This window comes from Chelonoidis abingdonii, chromosome 1 (genome assembly GCF_003597395.2).
Source record: "Chelonoidis abingdonii isolate Lonesome George chromosome 1, CheloAbing_2.0, whole genome shotgun sequence".
Classification (NCBI taxonomy): Eukaryota; Metazoa; Chordata; order Testudines; family Testudinidae; genus Chelonoidis; species Chelonoidis abingdonii.
In genome coordinates this window covers 53363121-53385554 of record NC_133769.1, presented here as the reverse complement: position 1 = coordinate 53385554, position 22434 = coordinate 53363121, and the positions used below count along the sequence as shown (strand labels likewise).

General features: G+C 43.5%; 1 protein-coding gene across 2 annotated transcripts in view; it reads left to right on the top strand.

The window, feature by feature from the left end:
* ZNF277 (zinc finger protein 277) overlaps positions 1–22434 on the top strand; it is an 85058-nt gene that overhangs the window by 47751 nt on the left and 14873 nt on the right. Inside the window, exons 5-7 of one of the 2 annotated variants that reach the window (XM_032782927.2) lie at positions 13649–13740; positions 14812–14922; positions 19999–20131. In XM_032782927.2, the coding sequence (XP_032638818.1) occupies positions 13649–13740; positions 14812–14922; positions 19999–20131 (336 nt within the window). The remainder of the gene's footprint in view (positions 1–13648; positions 13741–14811; positions 14923–19998; positions 20132–22434) is intronic. The other variant, XM_075065587.1, reaches the window with a different exon arrangement.

Here is a 22434-nt window from a genome sequence, read left to right as displayed (position 1 = left end):
GTCCACAGAACCTGAGTACACGGAATTGTAAATTCTTTGGGGCAGGGTCCATGTCTTCCAGCGTGTGTTCACAGTGCTTACATACAATAAGGTCCACTCCCAATCAGGACCTTTGTGCGATTCCACAATAAAAACAGCCCAGGGAGTCTGCAGAACAGAGCTAGGCTGTGCGTGGGGTTTGGGGTTTATTTGCGTCAGACCCACACCAGCTCATCTGCAATTAGAGACTTCCTCGGCTGCAGGCAGGAGTGCAGGATTTGGCCCAAAGCAAACATTGCATTTATCAGAGGTTAACCATGAAGTTTTAAAAAAAAAATTAAAATGTTTGTGCCCTTTACTGCTGTTTTATGAAACTTAAAGAATCCATAATTTTTTCTGCCCTTTTCTGAATGTTAGAAATGTCAGATCCTGACTTTCCTCTTTTTATTGGAAAAATGAGGCTGAAACCAGAGCTGCAGCCACAGTTGAGGCTAAGAAAGTCACAGCTCAGGTTTCAGCAATAGATAGAGGCTTCCAGTTTTTCACTTCTCTTTGCTGCAATCTGAGTGTTGATTTGCAAGTCAAACAGTTGTTTTGCTTTTCGAAGCCCTCTGCCTCTGAACAAATCCAACAATTAAGGGTCAGCTGGCACATAGGTTTGTGTGGAGTTCTACAAAAGAAAAGATGCTAATATGGCTTCCGATGATTTCCGTTGCTTCTGAATTCAAACCTTCTGTCTCCAAGGGTTTGTCCACAGTAGGATGAAAGTTGTTTTTAAGATATATTAGCTAATACATTTTATTTAACATATTTTAAAACTCTAGTGTAGATAGGGCAAGTTGAATTGTGACACATAAGTTGGGCATTGAATCCTATGGGGGGTTAAATATCACTTTTTATCTTAGTGTGATCAAAAAACCGCAAGTGGTTGCTGCTAGCAATGCTTACTGTTCTTCGCTCAGTATCTCAAGGATTGCCTCCAGCATTTCCTTGCTTTAGCCTGATCTCTCCTGATCTTTGCAATCACTGGGTCGCTGACAACATTGTCATGTCTTCCAAGACTCCACTTCCATTTTATAGCTACGCCACACCTTTGATGGTCACACCAAATCCTGCACTCCAGCCTTGCCCATGTTCATTCCTCACATGGCACCCTCAAATGCCTCCTGCCACCCTGATACCTCTGCGAGCAGCTAGAATCAGAGAACTGGAGGGCACCTTGAGAGGTCATCTAGTCCAGCCCCTGCACTCAAGGCAGAACTAAGTATTATCTAGACCATTCCTGACAGGTTTTTGTCCAACCTGCTCTTAAAAATCCCCAATGATGGAAATTCTAGAACCTCCCTAAGCAATTTATTCCAGTGCTTTACCACTCTGACAGTTAGGAAGTTTTTCCTAATGTTCAGTTTAAGCCTCCCTTGCTGCAATTTAACCCTACTGCTGCTTGTTCTATTCTCAGAGGTTAAGAAAAACAATTTTTCTCCGTCCTCCTTCTAACAACCTTTTATGTACTTGAAACCTATTATCATGTCCCCTCTCAGTTTTCTCGTCTCCAGACTAAACAAACCCGATTTTTTCAATCTTCCCTCATAGGTCATGTTTTCTAGACCTTAAATCATTTTTGCTGCTCTCTTCTGCACTTTCTCCAATTTGTCCACATCTTTCCTGAAATGTGGTGCCCAGAGCTGGACACAGTACTCCAGCTGAGGCCTAATCAGCATGGAGTAGAGCAGAAGAATTACTTCTCGTGTTTTGCTTACAATACTCTTGCTAATACATCCCAGAATGATGTTTGCTTTTTTTGCAACAGCGTTACACTGTTGACTCTCACATTTAGCTTGTGATCCACTATGACCCCCAGATCCCTTTCCGCAGTATTCCTTCCTAGGCAATCATTTCCCATTTTGTATGTGTGCAACTGATTGTTCCTTCCTAAGGGTACGTCACAGTATGAAATTAATTCCAAGTTATTTTATTCGAATTTCCTGAATCGAGATCATACATTTGATGTTGTGTCCCCACTAAAGCACGTGAATTTAGCAGAGTGCCACGGTACCGAGGCTAGCATCGAATGGCAGAGCATTGCACTGTGGCAGCTATCCCACAGTTCCCGTAGTCTTTACTGCCCCTTGGAATTGTGGGTTAAGCTCCCAGTGCATGATGGGGCAAAAACATTCTCGTGAGTTTTTCGGGGGGGGGGGTCACTCGCTCCTCCCTCCGTGAAAGCTACGGCAGACACCATGCTGCCAGCAGATGGTGCAGCATGGTGCACCGCCAGTCTCCTGGTATGTTGAATCCACTTCGAATGTCCTCTCCTCTTTCTATCTACTGTTTCATCTAGCCATTTCTCGGCCATCATGAACAGAACCACACAGCTTCCGCCGCAAACTCTGCTTTCACCGCTTTTTCCACGTTGTCGGTCCTGGGCTCCCGTGGAAGATACAGAAGGCAACAATTCCCTGCTATTTCTCGGCCATCGTGAACAGAGCCACACAGACAATCTGGAGAAAGCGGCGGAAGCTGTCCTGGGCTCCTGTGGAAGCTACAGAAGACAATCATTTACCACCTTTTATCGGCCATCTTGAACCGAACAATTAATTTTGTGCCCTTTTTCAAGGATTACCCATGCAGGTGCCATTGCACAGCGAACATGCAGCCCGCTCAGATCTCTGCTGCAGTTTTGACCATTGTAAATACCTCCTGCATTATCCAGCAGTATGTTCAGTACCTGCAAAACCGGGCAAGGAAGTGACGACAGTGCGATTACTATACTGATGAGGACGTGGACTCAGACGTTCCTAGATGCACGGCATCTGGTGATTGGGAGATCATGGTGACATTGGGCCAGGTTCATGCCGTGAAATGCCAATTCTGGGCCCGAGAAACAAGCACAGAGTGGTGGGATCGCATAGTGTTGCAGGTCTGGGATGATTCCCAGTGGGTGCGAAACTTTCGTATGCATAGGGCCACTTTCATGGAACTTTGTGACTTGCTGGCCCCTGCCCTAAAGCGCAAAGACACCATAATGAGAGCAGCCCTGATCATTGAGAAGCGAGTGGCCATAGCACTGTGGAAGCTTGCAACACCCAACAGCTCGGTCAGTTGGGAATCAGTTTGGAGTGGGCAAATCTACTGTAGGGGCTGCTGTGCTGCAAGTAGCCAACGCAATCATTGAGCAGCTGCTATCAAGGGTAGTGACTTTGGGAAATGTGCAGACCACTGTGCATGGCTTTAATGCGCTGGGGTTCCCTAACTGCAGTGGGGCGATAGACGGAATGCATATCCCCATCTTGGCCCCAGCATACCATGGCGGCCAGTTCATAAACCTCAAGGGGTACTTTTTCCATGGTGCTGGAAACACTGGTGAATCACAAGGGACGTTTCACCGACATCAATGTGGGATGGCGGGGAAAGGTACATGACACTCGCATCTTCAGGAACTCTGGTCTGTTTGAACAGCTGAAGGAAGGGACTTACTTCCCAGACCAGAAAATTACTGTTGGAGATGTTGAAATGCCTATAGTTATCCTCGGGGGCCCAGCCTACCCCTTAATGCCATGGCTCATGAAGCCATACACAGGCACCCTGGACAGTAGTAAGAGCAGTTCAACTATAGACTGAGTAAGTGCAGAATGGTGGTGTAGTGTGCTTTTCGACGTTTGAAAGGGCACTGGCACAGTTTACTGACTTGGTTAGATCTCAGCACAACCAGTATTCCAATTGTAATTGCTGCTTGTTGTGTGCTCCACAATATCTGTCAGAGTAAGGGGGAGACTTTTATGGCAGGGTGGGAGGTTGAGGCAACTCGCCTGGCTGCCAATTTCGCACAGCCAAACAGGGCGATTAGAAGAGTGCAGCAAGGCGCGCTGTACATCAGAGAAGCTTTGAAAGCCAGTTTCATGACTGGGCAGGGTACGGTGTGACAGTCATGTTTGTTTCTCTTGAAGTTACCTGCACCCTATATATGTGAAAGGAAATAAAGTCAAAACTGTTTAAAAACTCTTCTTTATTATTTGATGCACAACACATTGAGAGCAATTATAAGGTAGACTTGAGGGTAGGGGGATAGAGGGATGGAGGAGGAAGGAAGGACAAGTCCAGAAACTAAATCAAAAGTTCGCATATGCCAGCTTTCTGGTGCTTGGGCGATCATCTGGGGTTGAGTGTGTGGGTCCCCGTAGCCTCCCCCCTCGTGTTCTTGGGCGTCTGGGTGAGGAGGCTATGGAACTTGGGGAGGAGGGAGTTTGATTATACAGAGCCTGCAGCGGAAGTCTGTGGTCTTGCTGCTTTTCCCGCATTAGATCCACCATACAGCGGAGCATGTCAGTTTGCTCCCCCTTGAGCTTGACCATAGCATCCTGCTTGCTTTCATCACGGGTCTCCCTCCTGTTTTCGTGTTCCTGTAATGCTTTACGGGACTTCGCAATTGTTTGCATTCATGCATTCAGCTGGGCCCTATCAGTGCGGGAGGACTGCATGAGCTTGATGAAAATGTTGTCCCAAGTTCATTTTTTCTGCCTTCTAATCTGGACTAGCCTCTGGGACAGAGTAGATAGGGGCCACGTTGAAACATTTGCACCAATGAGAGGAGAAAAGGGGAGGGTAGTATTTTAAAAAATACGTTGCAGAGAACAAAGGAGGCACTTTGGTGTGAGTAAGCCATTGGAAACAGCTGGACAACAGAATTAATCTTGCAGGCAGCCCCTAGGGGCACGCAGGGTTCTGCTTCTTCAACATTCATTTCAATGCTTTCAAACTGCTGGGCCCCCTTTCCCACAGCAAGCAATGCCTGGTGGTTTTACCATATAAAAGGAGGGCCTGCGGGCTCTCTGGGATGTTCACTGCACACAACAACACCCCACCCCCCACCGCGTAGCTCCGGTCAGGCTCAGAGCAGGAATGAGCCATTTACTGTGAACGCAAACAACCTAGCGTAGCTGGGTTCCCCCCTCGTATCCCCCACTGCGTGGCTCCGATCAGGCTTTCACTCACCAGAAGTACCTTCTCCAGGGTCATGGAACAGGAGCCCACCTTGGGAGTGAGGGGAGGCTACTGGATCCAGTGTTAAGGTTAGTTCCTGGCTAGGGGGAAAACGGATTCCCAACTTGCCACCTGTGCATTGTCGTCGTCCTCCTCCTCCTCTTCGTCCTCCAATGTCTCTTCCTCCTCTCTCCGTGCAACTCCCCCCCCTTGCAGGTGTCCATGGACAGTGGTGGGGTAGTGGTGGCATCACCCCCATAATTGCGTGGAGCTCACGGTAAAAGTGGAATGTATGGGGCTGTGACCCAGAGCACCTGTTTGCCTCCCAGGCTTTTTGGTACACTTGCCTCAGCTTGATTTTTGTACGACACTGCTCTGTGTTCCTGGAGTAGCCTCTTTCTGTCACGGCCCTGGAGACTTTAGCGTAGGCAATTGTGTTTCTTTTTTTGAAATGTAGTTCTGCCATAACAGACTCATCTCCCCAGCATGCAACGAGATCCAGTACCTCCCATTCGGACCATGGTGGGGCTTGTCTGCTAATCCGGGACTGCATGATCTCCTGTGATGGTGGACTCTGCGTGGTCGCCTGTGATGCTGGACTGTGCTGATGGTCACCTGTGCTGATGGTGACCAAACAGGAAATGAAATTCAAAAGTTCCCGGGGCTTTTCCTGCCCACTTGGCTAGTGCATTGGAGTTGAGAGTGTTGACCAGAGCGGTCACAAGGGCGCATCCTGGGATAGCTCCTGGAGGCCAATAACGTCGATTTGTGTCCACAATACCTTTAACCCAGCATTGCAATCTCGGTTTAAACACTACTCCACCTCGGTAAGTGGAGTACAGAAATCGAATTAAAGAGCCATTTAAATAAAAAAAACCCATTTGGTCATGTGGACGGAATCATTTTTTTCGAAATAACTCGGCTAATTCCGAAATAACAGGCTAGATTAGACCAGGCCTAAGTGAAGTACTTTGCATTTGTCCTTATTGAATTTCATCCTATTTACTTCAGACCATTTCTCCAGTCTGTCTAGATCATTTTTAATTTTAATCCTATCCAAAGCACTTGCAACCCCACCCAGTTTGGTATCGTCCGCAAACTTTGTGTACTCTCTATGCCATTATCTAAATCGTTGATGAAGATATTGAACAGAACCGGACCCAGAACCGACCCTGCAGGACCCTGCTTATTATACCCTTCCAACATGACTGTGAAACACTGATAACGACAGTGTCGGAATGATTTTCCAACCAGTTATGCACCCACCTTATCGTAGCTCCATCTAGGTTGTATTTCCCTAGTTTGTTTATGAGAAGGTCATGCAAGACAGTATCAAAAGCCTTACTAAAGTCAAGATATGCTACATCTACCACTTCCACCCTATCCACAAGGCTTGTTACCCAGTCAAAGAAAGCTATCAGGTTGGTTTGACACATTTTGTTCTTGACAAATCCATGCTGTTACTTATCACCTCATAATTTGCAAACATCTAGAAGATAGATTTCTTAATTATTTGTTCCATTATATTTCCAGGAATGGAAGTTAAGCTGACTGGTCTGTAATATCCTGGGTTGTCCTTATTTCCCTTTTTATAGATAGGCGCTATAGTTGCCCTGTTCCAGTCTTCTGGAATGTCTCCCATCTTCCATGACTTTTCAGAGATAATTGCTAATGGCTCTGATATCTCCTCAGTCAGCTCCTTGACTAGACTCGGTCTAGGATGCATTTCATCAGCCTCTGGTGATTTGAAGACATCTTACTTGTCTAAGTAATTTTTGACTTGTTCTTTCCCTATTTTAGACTCTGATCCTACCTCATTTTCACTGGCATTCATTATGTTAGATCGCCACCAACCTTCTTGGTGAAAACTGAAACAAAGAAATCATTAAGCACCTCTGCCATTTCCACATTTTCAGTTGTTGTCTTTCCCCTCTCATTGAATAACAGGCCTACTCTGTCCTTGTCTTGATCGCTTGTGGCTCTTATACTTTAAATGCATAATTGCAGTTTCCTTTTAAATTGGTGGCAAGTTGGGAATCATGTGAAAAACTGGTAGGCTTGCGTGTTCAGAAGTCCCTCTGCCCTTCTCCCAGTAGTCTACCAAATACTCATAGACTCATATATTTCCACCTTTGTAGCCCTCTCTTCTCTCTCCACCAGTCATAAACACAATATACGATTCAAAGTACATTGTCCTGAAACTGTAGACAGAGGGCTGAATTCTATTCTGTTACTCAATATTTACACCAATGCAACAGGGAATACAATTTAGCCTGGTGTTACGAATACCTGCCAATTAATTTTCTCTGCCAGACTGGTGGAGAACGGCTGACTATTATTGCATCTCATCTCTCCAATTCTAGTCTGTGCCTTAAAGTACTATAGCAGTGCACTCTTATTCATTAAGTGTAAAACGTGCCAATAACTTCCTGTTGCCATCTCTGCATTTTTTTTAACGAGAAGCTGTTTTACGTAGTTCATTTGCCTGTAGCAATGGACAGCTAGTTTCTCTGAGTAGTCTGCAGTGAAATGTAACTTTTATTTAAACAGAAAGCCACTAGACATAGAGGTACTTGGTGAGTTTGTGAGAGATCTGCTGGGGGATCTTGATTTAAAATGTGTGTTCTTCCTGTGAAGATTTTAATCGCTATTCTTTAGGGCCAGATTCTGCCACCCTTGCTAATCTTGAGCAGTACCTTTTTCTTCAAGCAGACACATGGATATCAGTAGTCTATTCAAGGAGTAAATTACTTCCCATTGTAAGTAAGGGTGACAGAATATAAGCTCTTCAGAGCAATCACTTTTATGTATTTGTATTGTGCCTAGCATTATGGGGCTCTGATGCTAACTTGGGTGTTTAAGTGCTATCAGGCTATCTATAACAACCACATAATAGCTTTCTCCTTTGTGAGAAACATGGTATATTTAAACAAATGGACTTCAAAACAATTTCCCAGTAGGGGTGGCACTTTTTACAATAAGAACTTGTTCCATGACAACTAACTATATACTGTACACTGACCAATAGCTGTCTGGTGTTGCAAGCTTCCAGAGTTCAATTGCCACTCGCTTGTCCAGTGTGAATGCACTTGTCATTCTAATGTGCCTGCACAGGATGTGCTGGGGCAGGCTCGGCACACAGATTCAGGCATGTGGCCTTTCGCATCCAAAAATTCTGCAGCCAGTGCTTGTCATCCCAGATCTGCATTCCAGTGTGATCCCACTCATCAGCACTCCATTCTGAGGCCCAGAAGCTGTGGTCCACTATGTGGAGCTGCTCCTTGATGCCAGGAGCAACCTGGCATTTTTATTCACTGTCCTTTAGCATCCAGTCATTGTCGTCGAACGTCTTCTCCTCTCACACCCGATTATAGTTGAAGTTTCGCAAATACAGAAGAATTGGGCGTCCTGTTTTAGCAATGAATAAAATAATGCTGAGCTCTGAAGGGTCCATGCTGCCGTCAGAGACATAGTGGAGACTGAAAAGTGGCTCCTGGAACTATGGGAATTTAAAAATGGCACGAAAATTACAGATTGGAACAAACACTATGGGATAGAGAATGTGGTATTCTGGGAACTTGACTCCTACTTTTCTGAAATCCCTGGGTGAATTGCTGGTAACCCACAAAGCACTGCAAAAATGTCCCACAAGGCAGTGTGCTGGATGGCAGCGTGGGACTCTCAGGCATATCTACCCATGGTGCACTGCATTTTCCCTCAACACCCACTCATGGTGAACACTCACGGCGCCAGCCAAGCAGCCAAGAGTGCATATACCCAAGCAATATACAGAAGTTGGCAGCCTTCACTGACACCTTACATCAACCAAACTTTGAAAGTGGACATGGCCTCAGTCTAGAGAGAAACTGATTGAGGGGCCGTATCTAATTACATGTGATGGGCTAGACCCTGCAAGATTCAGAGCAATCTGGCCTCACTCCAAGAAAATTTTTATGCATATGCTTAACAATAGAACTGTTCGTGCCTAAGTGTTTTGCTGGATCAGGGCCAGAGTGCTCCTTGCAGTATCAAGACTTATAACAGTAATAACACCTCTACTCTCCTACGGGATTTTCAAAGGAGGATAAGTATTGTTATTTTATTAACTGGGAAACAGAAGAACAGAGTGGTCTTAATGGGGAAGAACCAGGAACAGCCTCCCTTCCTTTGCTTTAACCACAACTTCGGAAATTGGGTAGTCTGGGGGATAGGATGCTGAACTGAGACTCAGAAAACAGCTAAATTCTTACTCTATTCACAAACTCCCTGTGTGACCTAGTCCTACTGAGTGTACCCTGTGCCTCAATTCCCCATCTGTAACAAATGGGGATAAAATCCTTCTGAAGATAAAATCCATTAATGATTGCAATTTGCTCAGACTCTATAATAAGATAATTTACGTTTTTAGACAGACCTTCTGTCCTCTATTCCCAGTGCTTGTCAAGATCTATTTTTCAGAATTTCTGAAGCTCTTTCTTTAGAATTTTGAGGCATTCAGTGCTATCCTCAAGAACTAAGAAGGAGAGTATGAGAAGACACATGCTTTTTCATTAGTCTGAGCCTTCTGTCTTTTCTAATTCAACAACTCCTAGAGCTTTTGTTAAGGTCAGGTCTATTGCATTTGAGCCACATGGAAAAGTCATTGATTCATAGACCTACTATAAGCTGCTAGCCATACAAAAGCTATTTTAAGTGCTTCTGGGAGAAGCTGATAATTCCTACCAAAACAATGCTGCCAAGAAGAGAAACACTTGCAATTTCTCAGACTCCCTTGGGAGACTGCAGTTTTTATGCCAGAGACTCTGAACTTCTCACAACCTCAACTGGAGCATCATGTAAGAGTGACATTTTCTGACCTCCAAATTTCACATTTCTTCTCAATGATCAAATTTCTTTTGTATTCTCAGTTTAATATAATGGTGCAAATGAAGACTTTTGCCCTTGTCTCTGCAGTTATATGCCATTATTCTGATCCTTTCCATTAAAATGGAAAGTGGACATCAGCTCATAATCTGGTTGAATTTTTCCATATTGGCAGATCAGCATTATAGAGAGCAATATGTAGTAGGAGATTTAGGAAGGTTTTTCACGAAGACCAAGAAAAGAGGGACGTGGAAGTGGAACTGAAAATGTTTATTGGCAACTTTTGGATACATTAGGTTCTTTGTTGAAGGTGATTTTTAGATGTTCTATATCACTTGCATCTTTCTTTACCTATAGCCTCGTTTGTAGATGATGAGGGAAACATATCCAGGAATTTTCCTATGCATAGACTGTGAAGGTCAGGGCATAAAAGGTTTATATCAACTTAAGTCACATTTCTGCTGTCACTGTTGTCTTACTTGTGTGACGCTAATTTTCAATCGCCACACTCGGGATCACCGCCTCATTGTGCTAATCTCAGTATAAACACATAGTTCAAAGAATTTACTATCTAAAAATGTTTACTTTTGTCTGAAACTTGTTACATTTCTTGCAAGCTACATGTAGGATTGCAGTCACAAAGAGATTAGAAAAAATTCTTTGTCCAATTTAACATTACATTTGATAGCACTTTGCATGTATATCTGTTTGTCCTATAATTATTTACTGAGTTCCCCATGTTGTTTGTGTGGGTCTTTCCCTCAGCAACAGAGGAGAGAGGCAGTTTAAAAATCATAAAAAATGGCTGGGGGACTTGGGGATGTTACTTTTAACTCAAATTTTGAAATTGAGTAGATTGCAGATTGACATTGTCCCTTTAATACAACGTACTGATGAAGAGGAAGGGGGACTCTATTAAAATCCATATGTTTGCCATTTGTCATGTGGGCTTGGCATTTATATTGTAAATTAATTACCTGAAAATAATAATTCTGGTTTTGACATCTTGGATTCTACCCATTTCTATCTGTGCTTGAAATCTTTTATTCTTATTTCTTGTAGTTTTGTAACTTCCATTTATTTTGTAATCTGTTCTCTCCTGTTTTCCTCCAGTAACTTCAATTGCCCAAACATTCTTCATCACTGACATGATAGTGTACTTAAATTGTCTTGGAACATTCTTCTAAATATCTAAAATATTTTGTTTACTTCTGTTTGTAGTACGCATATTTAATTGCAGAAATATATTTTAAAGAGTTAAAACTGTCTCAAAACTTAATGCAGCTGGTGAAATGAATTACTGTGTCAATGCTGTTCCTCATAACCTGAGTTCAAACCTTGGCTTTTGTCACAAAGTTTAAAAACAAAACAAAAAAGTTGTTCTTCATGCAGATCACAGAACTGCCACACAGTTTGGTACAATCACTATTCTCTATTCAGCAGAATCCCAGGACTGTACAAACAGGGTGCATTGGCAGAGTTGTAGGGAAATCTTGCACAACTCCTTGTTCTCACTATACGTGACTCAAGCCAGTGCTATTAATCCCTCACCTTTGTAAGCACTAAACACACTTATCAGCTTTAAAAGTAACTTTCTAACAATGAATAATTCAAGAAAATGATAAAGTGAATACTTTGTTTGGATGATTTGAATGAGATTTTTAAAAACTCCGAATGAAAAATCAGAACAGTGATGCTGTATTAATGGCTATATCTCACATCTTCAAACAATGCCCTTGAGCTGCCAAACATGCCTATCTAGGGGAAAACGAGATTTGTGCTGCGGAATAGTAAGTACGTTATCTTTTGAAGGAGATAGAAAAAGGAGTTTTATGTGAAGTGAGAATCATGAGTTATCTAGCTAACCATCAAATATTGCATAACAGTGTCTTCCTGTTACAGTACAGTTAGGAACCTATCTAGAAAGTTCATCCTGTTTTTGTTTTTTTTAAACTCCAATCTTGTATTTAATTAAAACATTTAAAATGAACATGGCATCTTTCATTCTAACAGATCCCAACCGATATGTTTTAAAAGTTCTATAGTGCTAGTAGCCAGACATCATGGGGCACAACACTGGGTGGAGGACCATGTTGACCAAAGACATCAGTGTGAATCCTGTGAAATGCTATGGAACATTTTGTGTCCATGGAAAGCAGACAGGCCTTTTCATTTCATATAGTCTCGTCTGACTGACCCCTACCATTTATATTGTACTGTACGCCATTTATTTGCCTCAGGAGTCAGCACTGATGGCATGTGAATTGGTGGTTTTAGGGAGTCTGGTAGAAGGCATTTCACATCTGATGCTTAGACCTCCAGGTCATCTCTGTCCTTTTCCATCCCCTTCCTGTTTGAAGTAGTCATTATTAAGCATGGTTTTGATTTTGAAAGATATTATAACTCAATGGTGTGATGTGGTGAATGCTTTTCATTTTGGAACTTTTTGATGTGACAGAAACTTAAGCCGAAGTTGCTGATATGTACTATCTGCAACCTCTGAGAGGCTTGGTTGGCTGCAAGTAAGAAGACACTATTGTCCCAGTTTCTAAGCAATCAAAAAGAGTTTTTTTGGAATTCTTGAGTGGGTTTCTTCTTATTGGCAGTAAAATGTTTGATCTCGATATGTGTTTTGGATCCTGACAATCAGTCTCTCTTTCTCTCTCTTCACGCCTCATTCCAACAGTTGAAATTAGCTGTAAGACACTTCTGACAAGTCCCTGAGGAGATGGAAACAGGGTGTTTTCAGTGAGGCTCTACACTTCAAATGTGTTTCACCTGTTGATCCAATAATGTTTGAGTTTGTTGGCTTCCAGGATATATGGCAAGACCTTAATATTTTCCCTTGGTTTATGTCTGAGAAAGTGGTTTGAATACACGGAGTTACTTTGCATTGTCAAGTCACAGTCCCTGCACTCTCCACAGAGCAGAACACAGAGAGGAATCATTCTAAAGAATGAAGCAGCTCCACTCTGCAGAGAATGAGCACCTTGCCAATACATCATTTGGGCTGAGAAAAAGGATGAGAAATTTTAGCCCAAGGGTTAAGTTTTCCAGAAGATGACAAACTTTATGGTCCTGAAACGCATAGAATGAAAGTGCCTCCTCAAGCATAACTACCATATTGCTATTGAAACAACATAACAATTATCTTCAGGCACAGTATGATTTGTTATAAGGTTTTTGTTGTTGTTGTTGTTGTTGTTTTTCTGCTAGCAAAGTTCTGTGAGCACAGTGTTGTGAAATTTCCAGCCTGTCACTCTAAATCAAATGAGGCTAATGGCAAGGATAGTCAAGCCTCACTTTTCCAGTGTGTTCCTTTAATCCCATAACTACTAGTAGGAACTCAGACTACTTTTATGATAGCTGTTTGTATTAAAAATGTCCTCACCTTGTCTGTGCTTATGTTAGGACATTGAGGATCAAATTTAAATTAAGCGTAAACATGTACAACTCCATTGCATCTATTTACACCAGGTCTAAATTTGGGCCTTAAGGTAAACCCAGTTAATATGTTCCTTGATAGATCATTTAAACAGCTGAGGAAAGTAACTCATTGTCAGTGGTATTTCTTTCCGTCTAATCTATACTGGATTATTTGAGTTTCAGAGCTTCTCTGGATTGTACACTACCATTATGTATACTGTTGAAATCTTTCTAACTTACAAGATCAGCTGCATATTCTCATTATTGTGCATTAATGATTAAGATATGACATGATACAATAGTCCAAAAAATAATATTTCTTGGTGGAATGATTTTAGCTAGACTGACTTTCTTTATTTTTTTAAGGTTGAATGTTCAAATACTTTTTCTGTTTACACAGAGAGAAATTCTGGAGCAACAGCAGCGTGAAAGAAATGATACAAGCTTTCATAGCATATGTATGTTTTGCGATAAAGAATTCACAGGAAACAGGTTTGCAGTTTGAGCGTATTTACTACTGTTTTCCTCTTAATTAACTGTTCATTGACTCTGTTCTATGTTCGCTGTTTCAAAATGTCCTCAAGCCAGCTCAGTGGCATAACAGTAGGGCTCTGGAACCGGGGAAGGATTCTGATGTGATTCTTGGAACCAGACTTCTGTATCCTATACTGTAAAGAGCTGGAAGTGTTGTTCAGCCCAGGGATTGGGAGTCTGTGAAACAGTCTTAAACCAGATCGGACAAGCTAAATATCAGCGTTTGAAGGAATCATCATCTAATAATCCTCAGATGGAAGTTGAAAGTCATTTTGTCTAGCTGCATGGGAATATATAAAAGAAGGAAATATGAATCGTCATATGAATAAATGTATGTAGAAGTGGAACTGCTAATGAAAGATGGAAGGACTTCAGTAAGCCCTCTGCATGAAATTTAAAAATTAAATGGAAATCCTCCCTAAATATTTTGAAAAGATGGTGATTAAAAAATAAATAGAGCTGACCTTTGAAGGAAGTTCCCTAATATGGAGCATCTTGATTAATTTCTTCCATTCCAAAGAGGTGGTGCCTGATTCCTACTTACACCAAGGCCTCATTACATCACAATGATTTTTTGGGTGTATTACAGAAGAAACTTGAGAAGTATATAGTATTTTTGAAAATACAGCCTTAAATTTTTTGTTTGATAACCAGCAGAGAGCAAGCTGAGAAATGACCTCTTACCATGTTTCTCAAAACACCTGTACACATTAGTAGATGAACTGTAACAATAATATGGGTCAAAAATAAAACTGAGTTGTAGTTTTCATTTAGCGGCTCAGATTTCATGCATGTGGACTAAGTAATTGAAGTGTTACTGAAACATGCAGTAGGGCTAAAATTTAAAATTTTCTACTTCAATAAGTCAAACTAATTCCATTCCTGCTAGCAACAGAAACATTATTATTGCTGCTTATTTGATGCTGGCTTGTCTACATTTTAATGCAATTAGTGTATAGTAAAGCACTAACTCAATAATTCTCACATGCTTACACAGATATATCCAATGTTCTTTAATATCTTTTGTAGGTCTGTTCTTTTCAATCACATGGCAAGAGATCATGCTTTTAATGTTGGGCTGCCTGATAACATTGTAAATTGTAATGAATTTTTGGCTGCATTACAGAAGAAACTTGACAAGTATGTAATCTTTTAGTAAAAATAGCCTTAAGTCATTTTGCTGTTAGTCTTGGAAACAATTTAGGCTAAAATGTAATTGTGCATTAAGGGGGACTTAAAAAAATAGGATGTTGCGCTCTCAGGTGTAATTTTAGAAAATATACTGTTTTCTTTTCAAATTTCATTCTGGCTATTTCATAATTTCTTGTATTATGTACATTGATTTAAGTGATGCATTAAAGGTGTGATCTTTCAACCCTTATGCACACAGAGATCACATTGACTTCAGTGAGATTTGTGTTCAGTAAGGGCTACAGTATCAGAGCCTATGTGCATTCATAGAGCCCAAGGCCAGAGGAGACCATTGTGATCATCTAGTCCAGTGGTTCTCAAACTGTGGGTTGGGACCTCAAAATGAGTCGCGACCCAATTTTAATGGGGTCGCCAGGGTCAGCATTAGACCTGGGGCTGAAGCCCGAGCCCCACCCCTACCTAGGGTGGTGGGCCCAGAATCCGGTCCCTTCTCCCCACATCTGAGGCAGCAGGTCTCAGGCTGTGCCCACACTCCCATGTAGTAACTTTGTTGTCAGAAGGGGGTCGCAGTGCAATGAAGTTGGAGAACCCCATATCTAGTCTGACCTCCAGAATAGCATGGGCCATAGAACTTCCCCAAAATAATTCCAAGAGCAGAGCTTTTAGAAAAATATCCGATCTTTATTTAAAAGTTGTCAGTGATAGAGAATCCACCACAACACTTGGTAAATTGTTCCAATGGTTAATTACCTTCACTGTTAAAAATGTATGCCTTGTTTCTAGTCTGAATTTGCCTACCTTCAGCTTCCAGTCATTGGATCATGTTATACCTTTCTCTGCTAGATTTTCTTACTTCTCAGCAGGTTTTCATACTTGTCATTTTAACCTTCTTTTGGCTAAACAGCTCCTACATCACCCAAGGCCGCACTCCTCTGCCTGCCTCCTGGTATCTCTTTCTTTGTATACCAACAGTGCAGGCCCCAGTCTCCTGCATGCTCCTATGAATTTTTCATACTCCTCCTAGCTCCCCTAGGATACTTGTCTCTCTGCAATACAGGTCTGTCTCATCTTACACGGGGGTTACGTTCCGCAGTCAGCGGAAATCGCGTATAGTCAAAATTACATTGAGTGTAATGGCGGGCGGAATCGCCCGCACTACAGAAACAATATTTAAATTGTTTTTCTCCTTTTTTTATTGTTTTTTTTTCTTGTTTCTACTGATTGCATAAAGCTGAAATCGCGCATGTTAAATGCGCCTAAGATGCAACAGACCTGTACTCCCAGTACTGTGGTGATACAAACCAGAAAGCTATGTAGACGTGATCACTGTGGTGTCTGTAAACCCTAGCTCTCCTTTCAAATAAGTATTGAGAAAGTAGATGACAACCATGGCTTGTAAGGGATTTGTTGGTACACACATGGAAGGTGAGCCTCATTACAAGCAGCATCTCTCTGTTCTTACCAGGCATGTACACGCATGGACATTGTTGGTTTCCTGTGGCACCCAAGGTTGTGAGATCAGACAGCTGAGCCAGTTGCCCAGTGGCAAAGCTACTGTATCCATGGCTATTTAAAGAAATTTTATTTGAAACCAGAACAGTTTTAGGAAGTAATTGATGATTCACTGATTGAAAACGATGTAATCTTGTGCTTTTTAAAAGATTCTGAATCAGAAATCCTTGTGCTGCCAACTAAGTGGTAATTCTGTGTGTTGCAAAGTGAGCGATCTGAGTCCAAAAGCCACCCTTGGCTGCTTGTTCTCTGTGTAAGTAGGACTTGGCATAATTTCAGAGGCAGAGCACTCTTGTGTATGACCAAGGCAGAGAGAGTGAGAGAGACACTTCTCAGTATCCCATATTAGTTAATATACTGCAAAATGGAAAGCATAGATAAATCTATCTAAATATTATAGTGCTAGAAAAGTTTGTTGTAGCATAAATTTACAAAGTGATAAGATCCATAGAAGAACCTCATCAGTGGCAGCTAAATTAATATATTAGAATACATCTAATGTTCATCCACACCGTAAGCCTGTCAGACCCCTTTGAAATAAGGAACTTTTGTCAACACTCATTGAGATGAGCCACGTTTCAACGTTCACGATCACTCCATTACCAAATACATAATAGTCCCAATAGCTTCCATACTTTGCTTACTAAACCAGTGACAGTTTCTGTCTACAAGGTCCAGAGATCCATTAACCAATGACCTCTCAGCCTTTATGTGATTACGTAGCCAGCCACCAGTATTTTGTTCTGCATCCATAGCTGTGGGAAGTTTTACCAGACTTCCACTTCAGAACAAAAACATTATTAAAAAAAAATTGGACATATACTTGCCCCCAACTCAGGCAGTGGAGTACACAAGCCCAGCTGCAACACAGGCCAGGCAGCTAGAGAGGCTTCAAAGGGGGACTTGGGAGAAGTCATCAAGAGGCAGGCAGCATAGACTCTTCTTGCCCCCACCTCCCATGGGTTTCCCTAGCAGCCTGCTATCAGCTCATGCAGGCAGTGACCCAGTCAGTGTGTTTCCGGCTGCTCCATCACAGGGTTTTCCTACAGCTGTCAATCCTAGGGTATTGCCTCCCACTAGAGCAGGGGCAGGCAAACTTTTTGGCCGGAGGGCCACATCAAGTTTTGGAAATTGTATGGAGGGCCACTTAGAGGAGACTGTGCCTCCCCAAACAGCCAGATGTGGCCCAGCCCTGCCCCCATCCGACCTACCCATGCTTCTCACTCCCTGACAGCCCCCCTCCCTGGGACCCCAGCCCCATCCACTTCCCTGCTCCCTGTCCTCTGACAACCCCCAGAACCCCTGCTCCTGACTGCCCTCCACCACCCCATCCAACCCCTCCCTTTATTCCTGACAGCCCACCCCCCCCGGGACTCCCGCCCCATCCAACCACCCCTTCTCCCTGCCCCTGACTGCCCCCCATCCAATCCCCCTCCTTCCTGACTGCCCCTCCCCCCAGGACCTCTGCCCCCATTCAACCCCTGTTCCCCACCCTCTGACCGCTCCAGCCCCTATCCACACCCCCGCCCCTAGCTACCACCCTGAACTCCCTGCCCTGTATCCAACCCCCCATGCTCCCTGCCCCCTTACCGCTCTGCCTGGAGCACCAGTGGCTGGTGGCGCTACAGCCACGCCACCTAGCTGGAGCCAGCGACAGCAGCACGCAACACAGAGCACCGGGTCAGGCCAGGCTCTGCAGCTGTGCTGCCCCAGGAGCTCACAGCCTCGCTGCCCAGAGCATTGTGCTAGTGGCGCAGTGAGCTGACACTGCGGGGGAGGGAGAATAGCAGGGGAGAGGCCGGGGGTGAGCCTCCAGGCCAGGAGTTCAGGGGCTGAGCAGGAGCATTCCGCGGGCTGTAGTTTGCCCACCTGTTCACTAGAGCCTGATCCCTCCTCAACACTTTCTATCACTACCAGCCTTGGTTAAAGGCAGGGGAGGAGTGTCAAATTCTGGGATTTACCATCATGGACTCAAATCTGGCATAGCAGTTCTTCTCCAGGGGAGGCTTAATAGACCTACTGTGCTGATCCAGTAGACCTACATGCAATACAGGCGAACTGCAAGGTCTCCTCTTTTTTCTCCTGAGAGGGATCCAAGGGCAGTGGGCACAGATGCTGTCTCTTGGAGGTCTCTTTTTCCCTGCTAACCAGAATTATCCAGAAGGTCAGGAGGGAGAGGGCACGGGTAGTATGGATGACTCTGTACTAGCTGAGGGGGCCAAGTTCTCTATCTCCTCAACATGGCTCACTACGACCCCATTGTCCTGCCCTCCCACCCGGCAATGGAGTACATGAGTTCAGCTGCCACACAGGTCAGGCATTTCATCCCCTGTTCCCTTCCCTCTTCCCAGAAGAACCTGGGGCAGGAGAGGGCTCAAGAGACCTCAAAAGGGGGAGTTGGGAGAAGTCATCAAGGGGCAGGACCTTTTCTCTCGGGGACCAATTTGTCAGCCAGAGCATCTAAAATAAACTGCCTGGTTTTGAGTGATAATATCACATGAGAGAAAGGATTCTCAGAAGGTGTAACCTCCACTTTGTGGGCATCTAGAAAATTTTCCACAAATTCTTCCCATTCCAGAACTTGGTGGAAGTTCGAGCTGTGGTGCAGGTACCATAGCTTCTCTCCTTTGCCATCTTGGAATTTTTGGGTATAAAATTCTGCTCTGCAGTAGGAATTGATAGTTTATAGTAACAATGCTTAGAAACAGTGACTGACCAGTCTGGTTCTGCCAATGTAGCTGCATGCAGGCTGAGAGCCCAAGGGTTAACAAATCTGTCAGTCCTATAACTTGCAGAAGGGAAATTTTTTGGTGAATAAAAATAAATAAATAAATAAATAACATCTTTTTATTTTTATTTTTTTTGTTTGTATTTTAATAGTTTCTTAGCTTGTCATCTGGGTGCGTTTGCTTGACTGTGCCATGGTCTGACTCTGTCCTGCACCACTTTAAGATGCCTCCAGAAAAATTCTTGAGTATCTCTTTCATTTAGCTTGCTCTCACATTCTTAGGATTAATCTTACTGTATATCTCTTCAGTTTAATTAAATATTATTAAATTGTATTGTTTTAACGCAAAATCTTTCCACTGGTTATCATTCGACTCTCATTACATATTTTTGCAATGTTCTGTGTCAGCGGTTCTCAAATTTTAGGTCGTGACCCCAAAATGGGTCGTGACCGCATTTTAATGGGGTCGCCAGGGCTGGCGTTAGACTTGCTGCGACCTGGGGCCGAAGCTGAAGCCCAAGCCCCACCACCCAGGACTGAAGCCTGAGCCTCAGCCCCACCACCCAGGACCGAAGGCCGAATGCTGCAGCCTTGGGTGGCAGGGCTCAGGTTATAGGCGCCCAACCTGGGGCTGAAGCCCTTGGGCTTTGGCTTCCCCTCCCCGCAACTTAGGGCAGTGGGGCTCGGGCAAGCTCAGACTTTGGTCCCCCTCCTGGGGTCATGTAGTAATTTTTGTTGTCAGAAGGGGGTTGCAGTGCAATGAAGTTTGAGAATCCCATGTCTATGTTAAATTGTGTTTTAATCTGTTTTCCTTTTTATCTTAGTTTGCAGTGTTTATACTGTGAGAAAATCTTCAGAGACAAAAACACACTTAAAGATCATATGAGAAAAAAGCAGCATCGCAGAATCAATGCCAAAAATACAGAATATGACAGATTTTATATCATTAATTACTTGGTAAGAGGTTTATATATGATTAGTAAATTGACTGTGGAGCTGCATAAAATATCTTGTTGAGACTGAATAATTCTGAACAAGCCATTAACATAAAGGTCAAAATTCAAGTGAAGGACACTTAAGAAATATGCTTAATTATCAGATGATATTTTGGATAATTATTGAACTACAGAATAATAGATGTTTAAGAATTCTGAGACACTCAGGAATACTTGTTTTGAAGGCACTTTATGATTTAAGTAATTAGCATTCAATCTCAGCTTTAATAAGCAGGAGGGAAAATTAAATACAGTAATGAAATAAAGGGAGAGCTAATTTGAGTGTTGTGGGATTGAAGTTTGTTTTCTGGTAAATTTAAGCTGAAAATATTCTTTAGACTACACAGTATATGCAAGGTAGCTAATCAGTGGCTTTCAAGTGGAATAGAAAATAAGGTTGAATTTTTTTCGCAACATGATGTGCAGTCTGTGATAGGTATTAACAAATTCCACCTAGGCACTTACATTTGGTCTAAATCTCCTTCTGTGTATATACAGCAGTTTTTCACTCCATCCTTAATTTTGGTGTGGAGTAGCTGTTCCAAAATCTGCCACGTTCTGTCCCAGAAGTTGCTGCATTTCAGTTGTGGGTAAAGTGTTTTATATCTATATTACATTTGTGTTGATATCCATGTGATAAACTATTTTTTTCATGTAACTTTTAGACCACCTCACCCACTCTCTGCTCCTTAATCCTCCTCCTTCCCCCCTCTCTCCCCAGACTTTATGCTAGTAATCAGACAGCTGTCATTGTTTCTAATTCTCTGGCAACTTTATTTCCTTCTCCTCTCTAGTCTGAAATTCATTCCCTTGTCCCCTTCCACTGCTAAAGACCACAGAGGCCTGAGGACTAGGACAGGAAAGATTCAGTCTAGGAGCAGCGATGCCTTTTCTAGATGCAAAAATGGCACTGCTCTAAAACAGGGGTGGGGAACTTACAACCTGCAGGCCGGATTCGGCCTGCTGCTTCATTTAATCCAGCCCGCAGCAACTCACTGCGCTGCAAACTGGAAGCCCTGAGTCTCCCCCTGCCCGCTGGGGCTGGAGCTGTGAGTGCCAGCTTGCCCCACTGTGGGGCGAAGCTGGGGTTGTCAGTCCCGGAAGCAACGGGCATGTCCCTGCAGCCCCTAGGAACAGGGGCGATCAGGGAAGCTCTGTGCGTTGCCCCCACCCTTCAGCGCTGGCTCTGCAGCTCCCATTGGCCAGGAACCTTATGTGAGCTGCAGGTGTGGGCAGTGCATGCTGCGCAGAGCCCCTGGCCCCTCTGCTTAGAGGCCGGACATAGCGTACGCTTCTGGGAGCAGCACAGAGCCAGGGCAGGCAGGGAGCCTGTCTTAGTCTTGTTGGGCCTCCGATCAGAAGCCACCTGAGATAAGCACTGTTGGGCTGGAGCCCACACCCTGAACTCGCTGCCCCATGTCGGAACCCCCCTACACACACCCTAACCCCCCCGCCGCCCCAGCCCTGAGCCCCCTTCCACATCCAAACTCTCTCCAGGAGCCCACACCTCGAATGTCCTCCCGCACCCCGAACATAAGAACGGCCGTACCGGGTTAGACCAAAGGTCCATCTAGCCCAGTATCTGTCTACCGACAGTGGCCAATGCCAGGTGCCCCAGAGGGAGTGAAGCTAACAAGCAGTGATGAAGTGATCTCTCTTCTGCCATCCGTCTCCATCCTCTGATGAACAGAGGCTAGAGACACCATTCTTTACCCTTCCTGGCTAATAGCCATTTATGGACTTAGCCACCATGAATTTATCCAGTTCCCTTTTAAACATTGTTATAGTCCCAGCCTTCACAACCTCCTCAGGTAAGGAGTTCCACAAGTTGACTGTGCGCTGTGTGAAGAAAACTTCCTTTATTTGTTTTAACCTGCTACCTATTAATTTCATTTGGTGACCCCTAGTTCTTGTATTACGAAGATATAAATACTTTTCTTATCCACTTTCTCAACATACTCATGATTTTATATACCTCTGTCATATCCCCCCTATGTTAGTCTCCTCTTTTCCAAGCTGAAGAACCTAGCCTCTTTAATCTTTCTTGCATATGGGACCCTCTCCGAAACCCCAATCGTTTAAGTTGCCTTTTCCTGAACTTTCTAGTGCTAGAATAATCTTTTTTGAGGTGAGAGACCACATCTGTAACAGTATTCCGAGATGTGGTGTACATGGATTTATATAAAGGGCGATACTTATTCTCAGTCTTATTCTCTATCCCTTTTTAATGATTCTAACATCTTGTTTGCTTTTTGACCGCCTCTG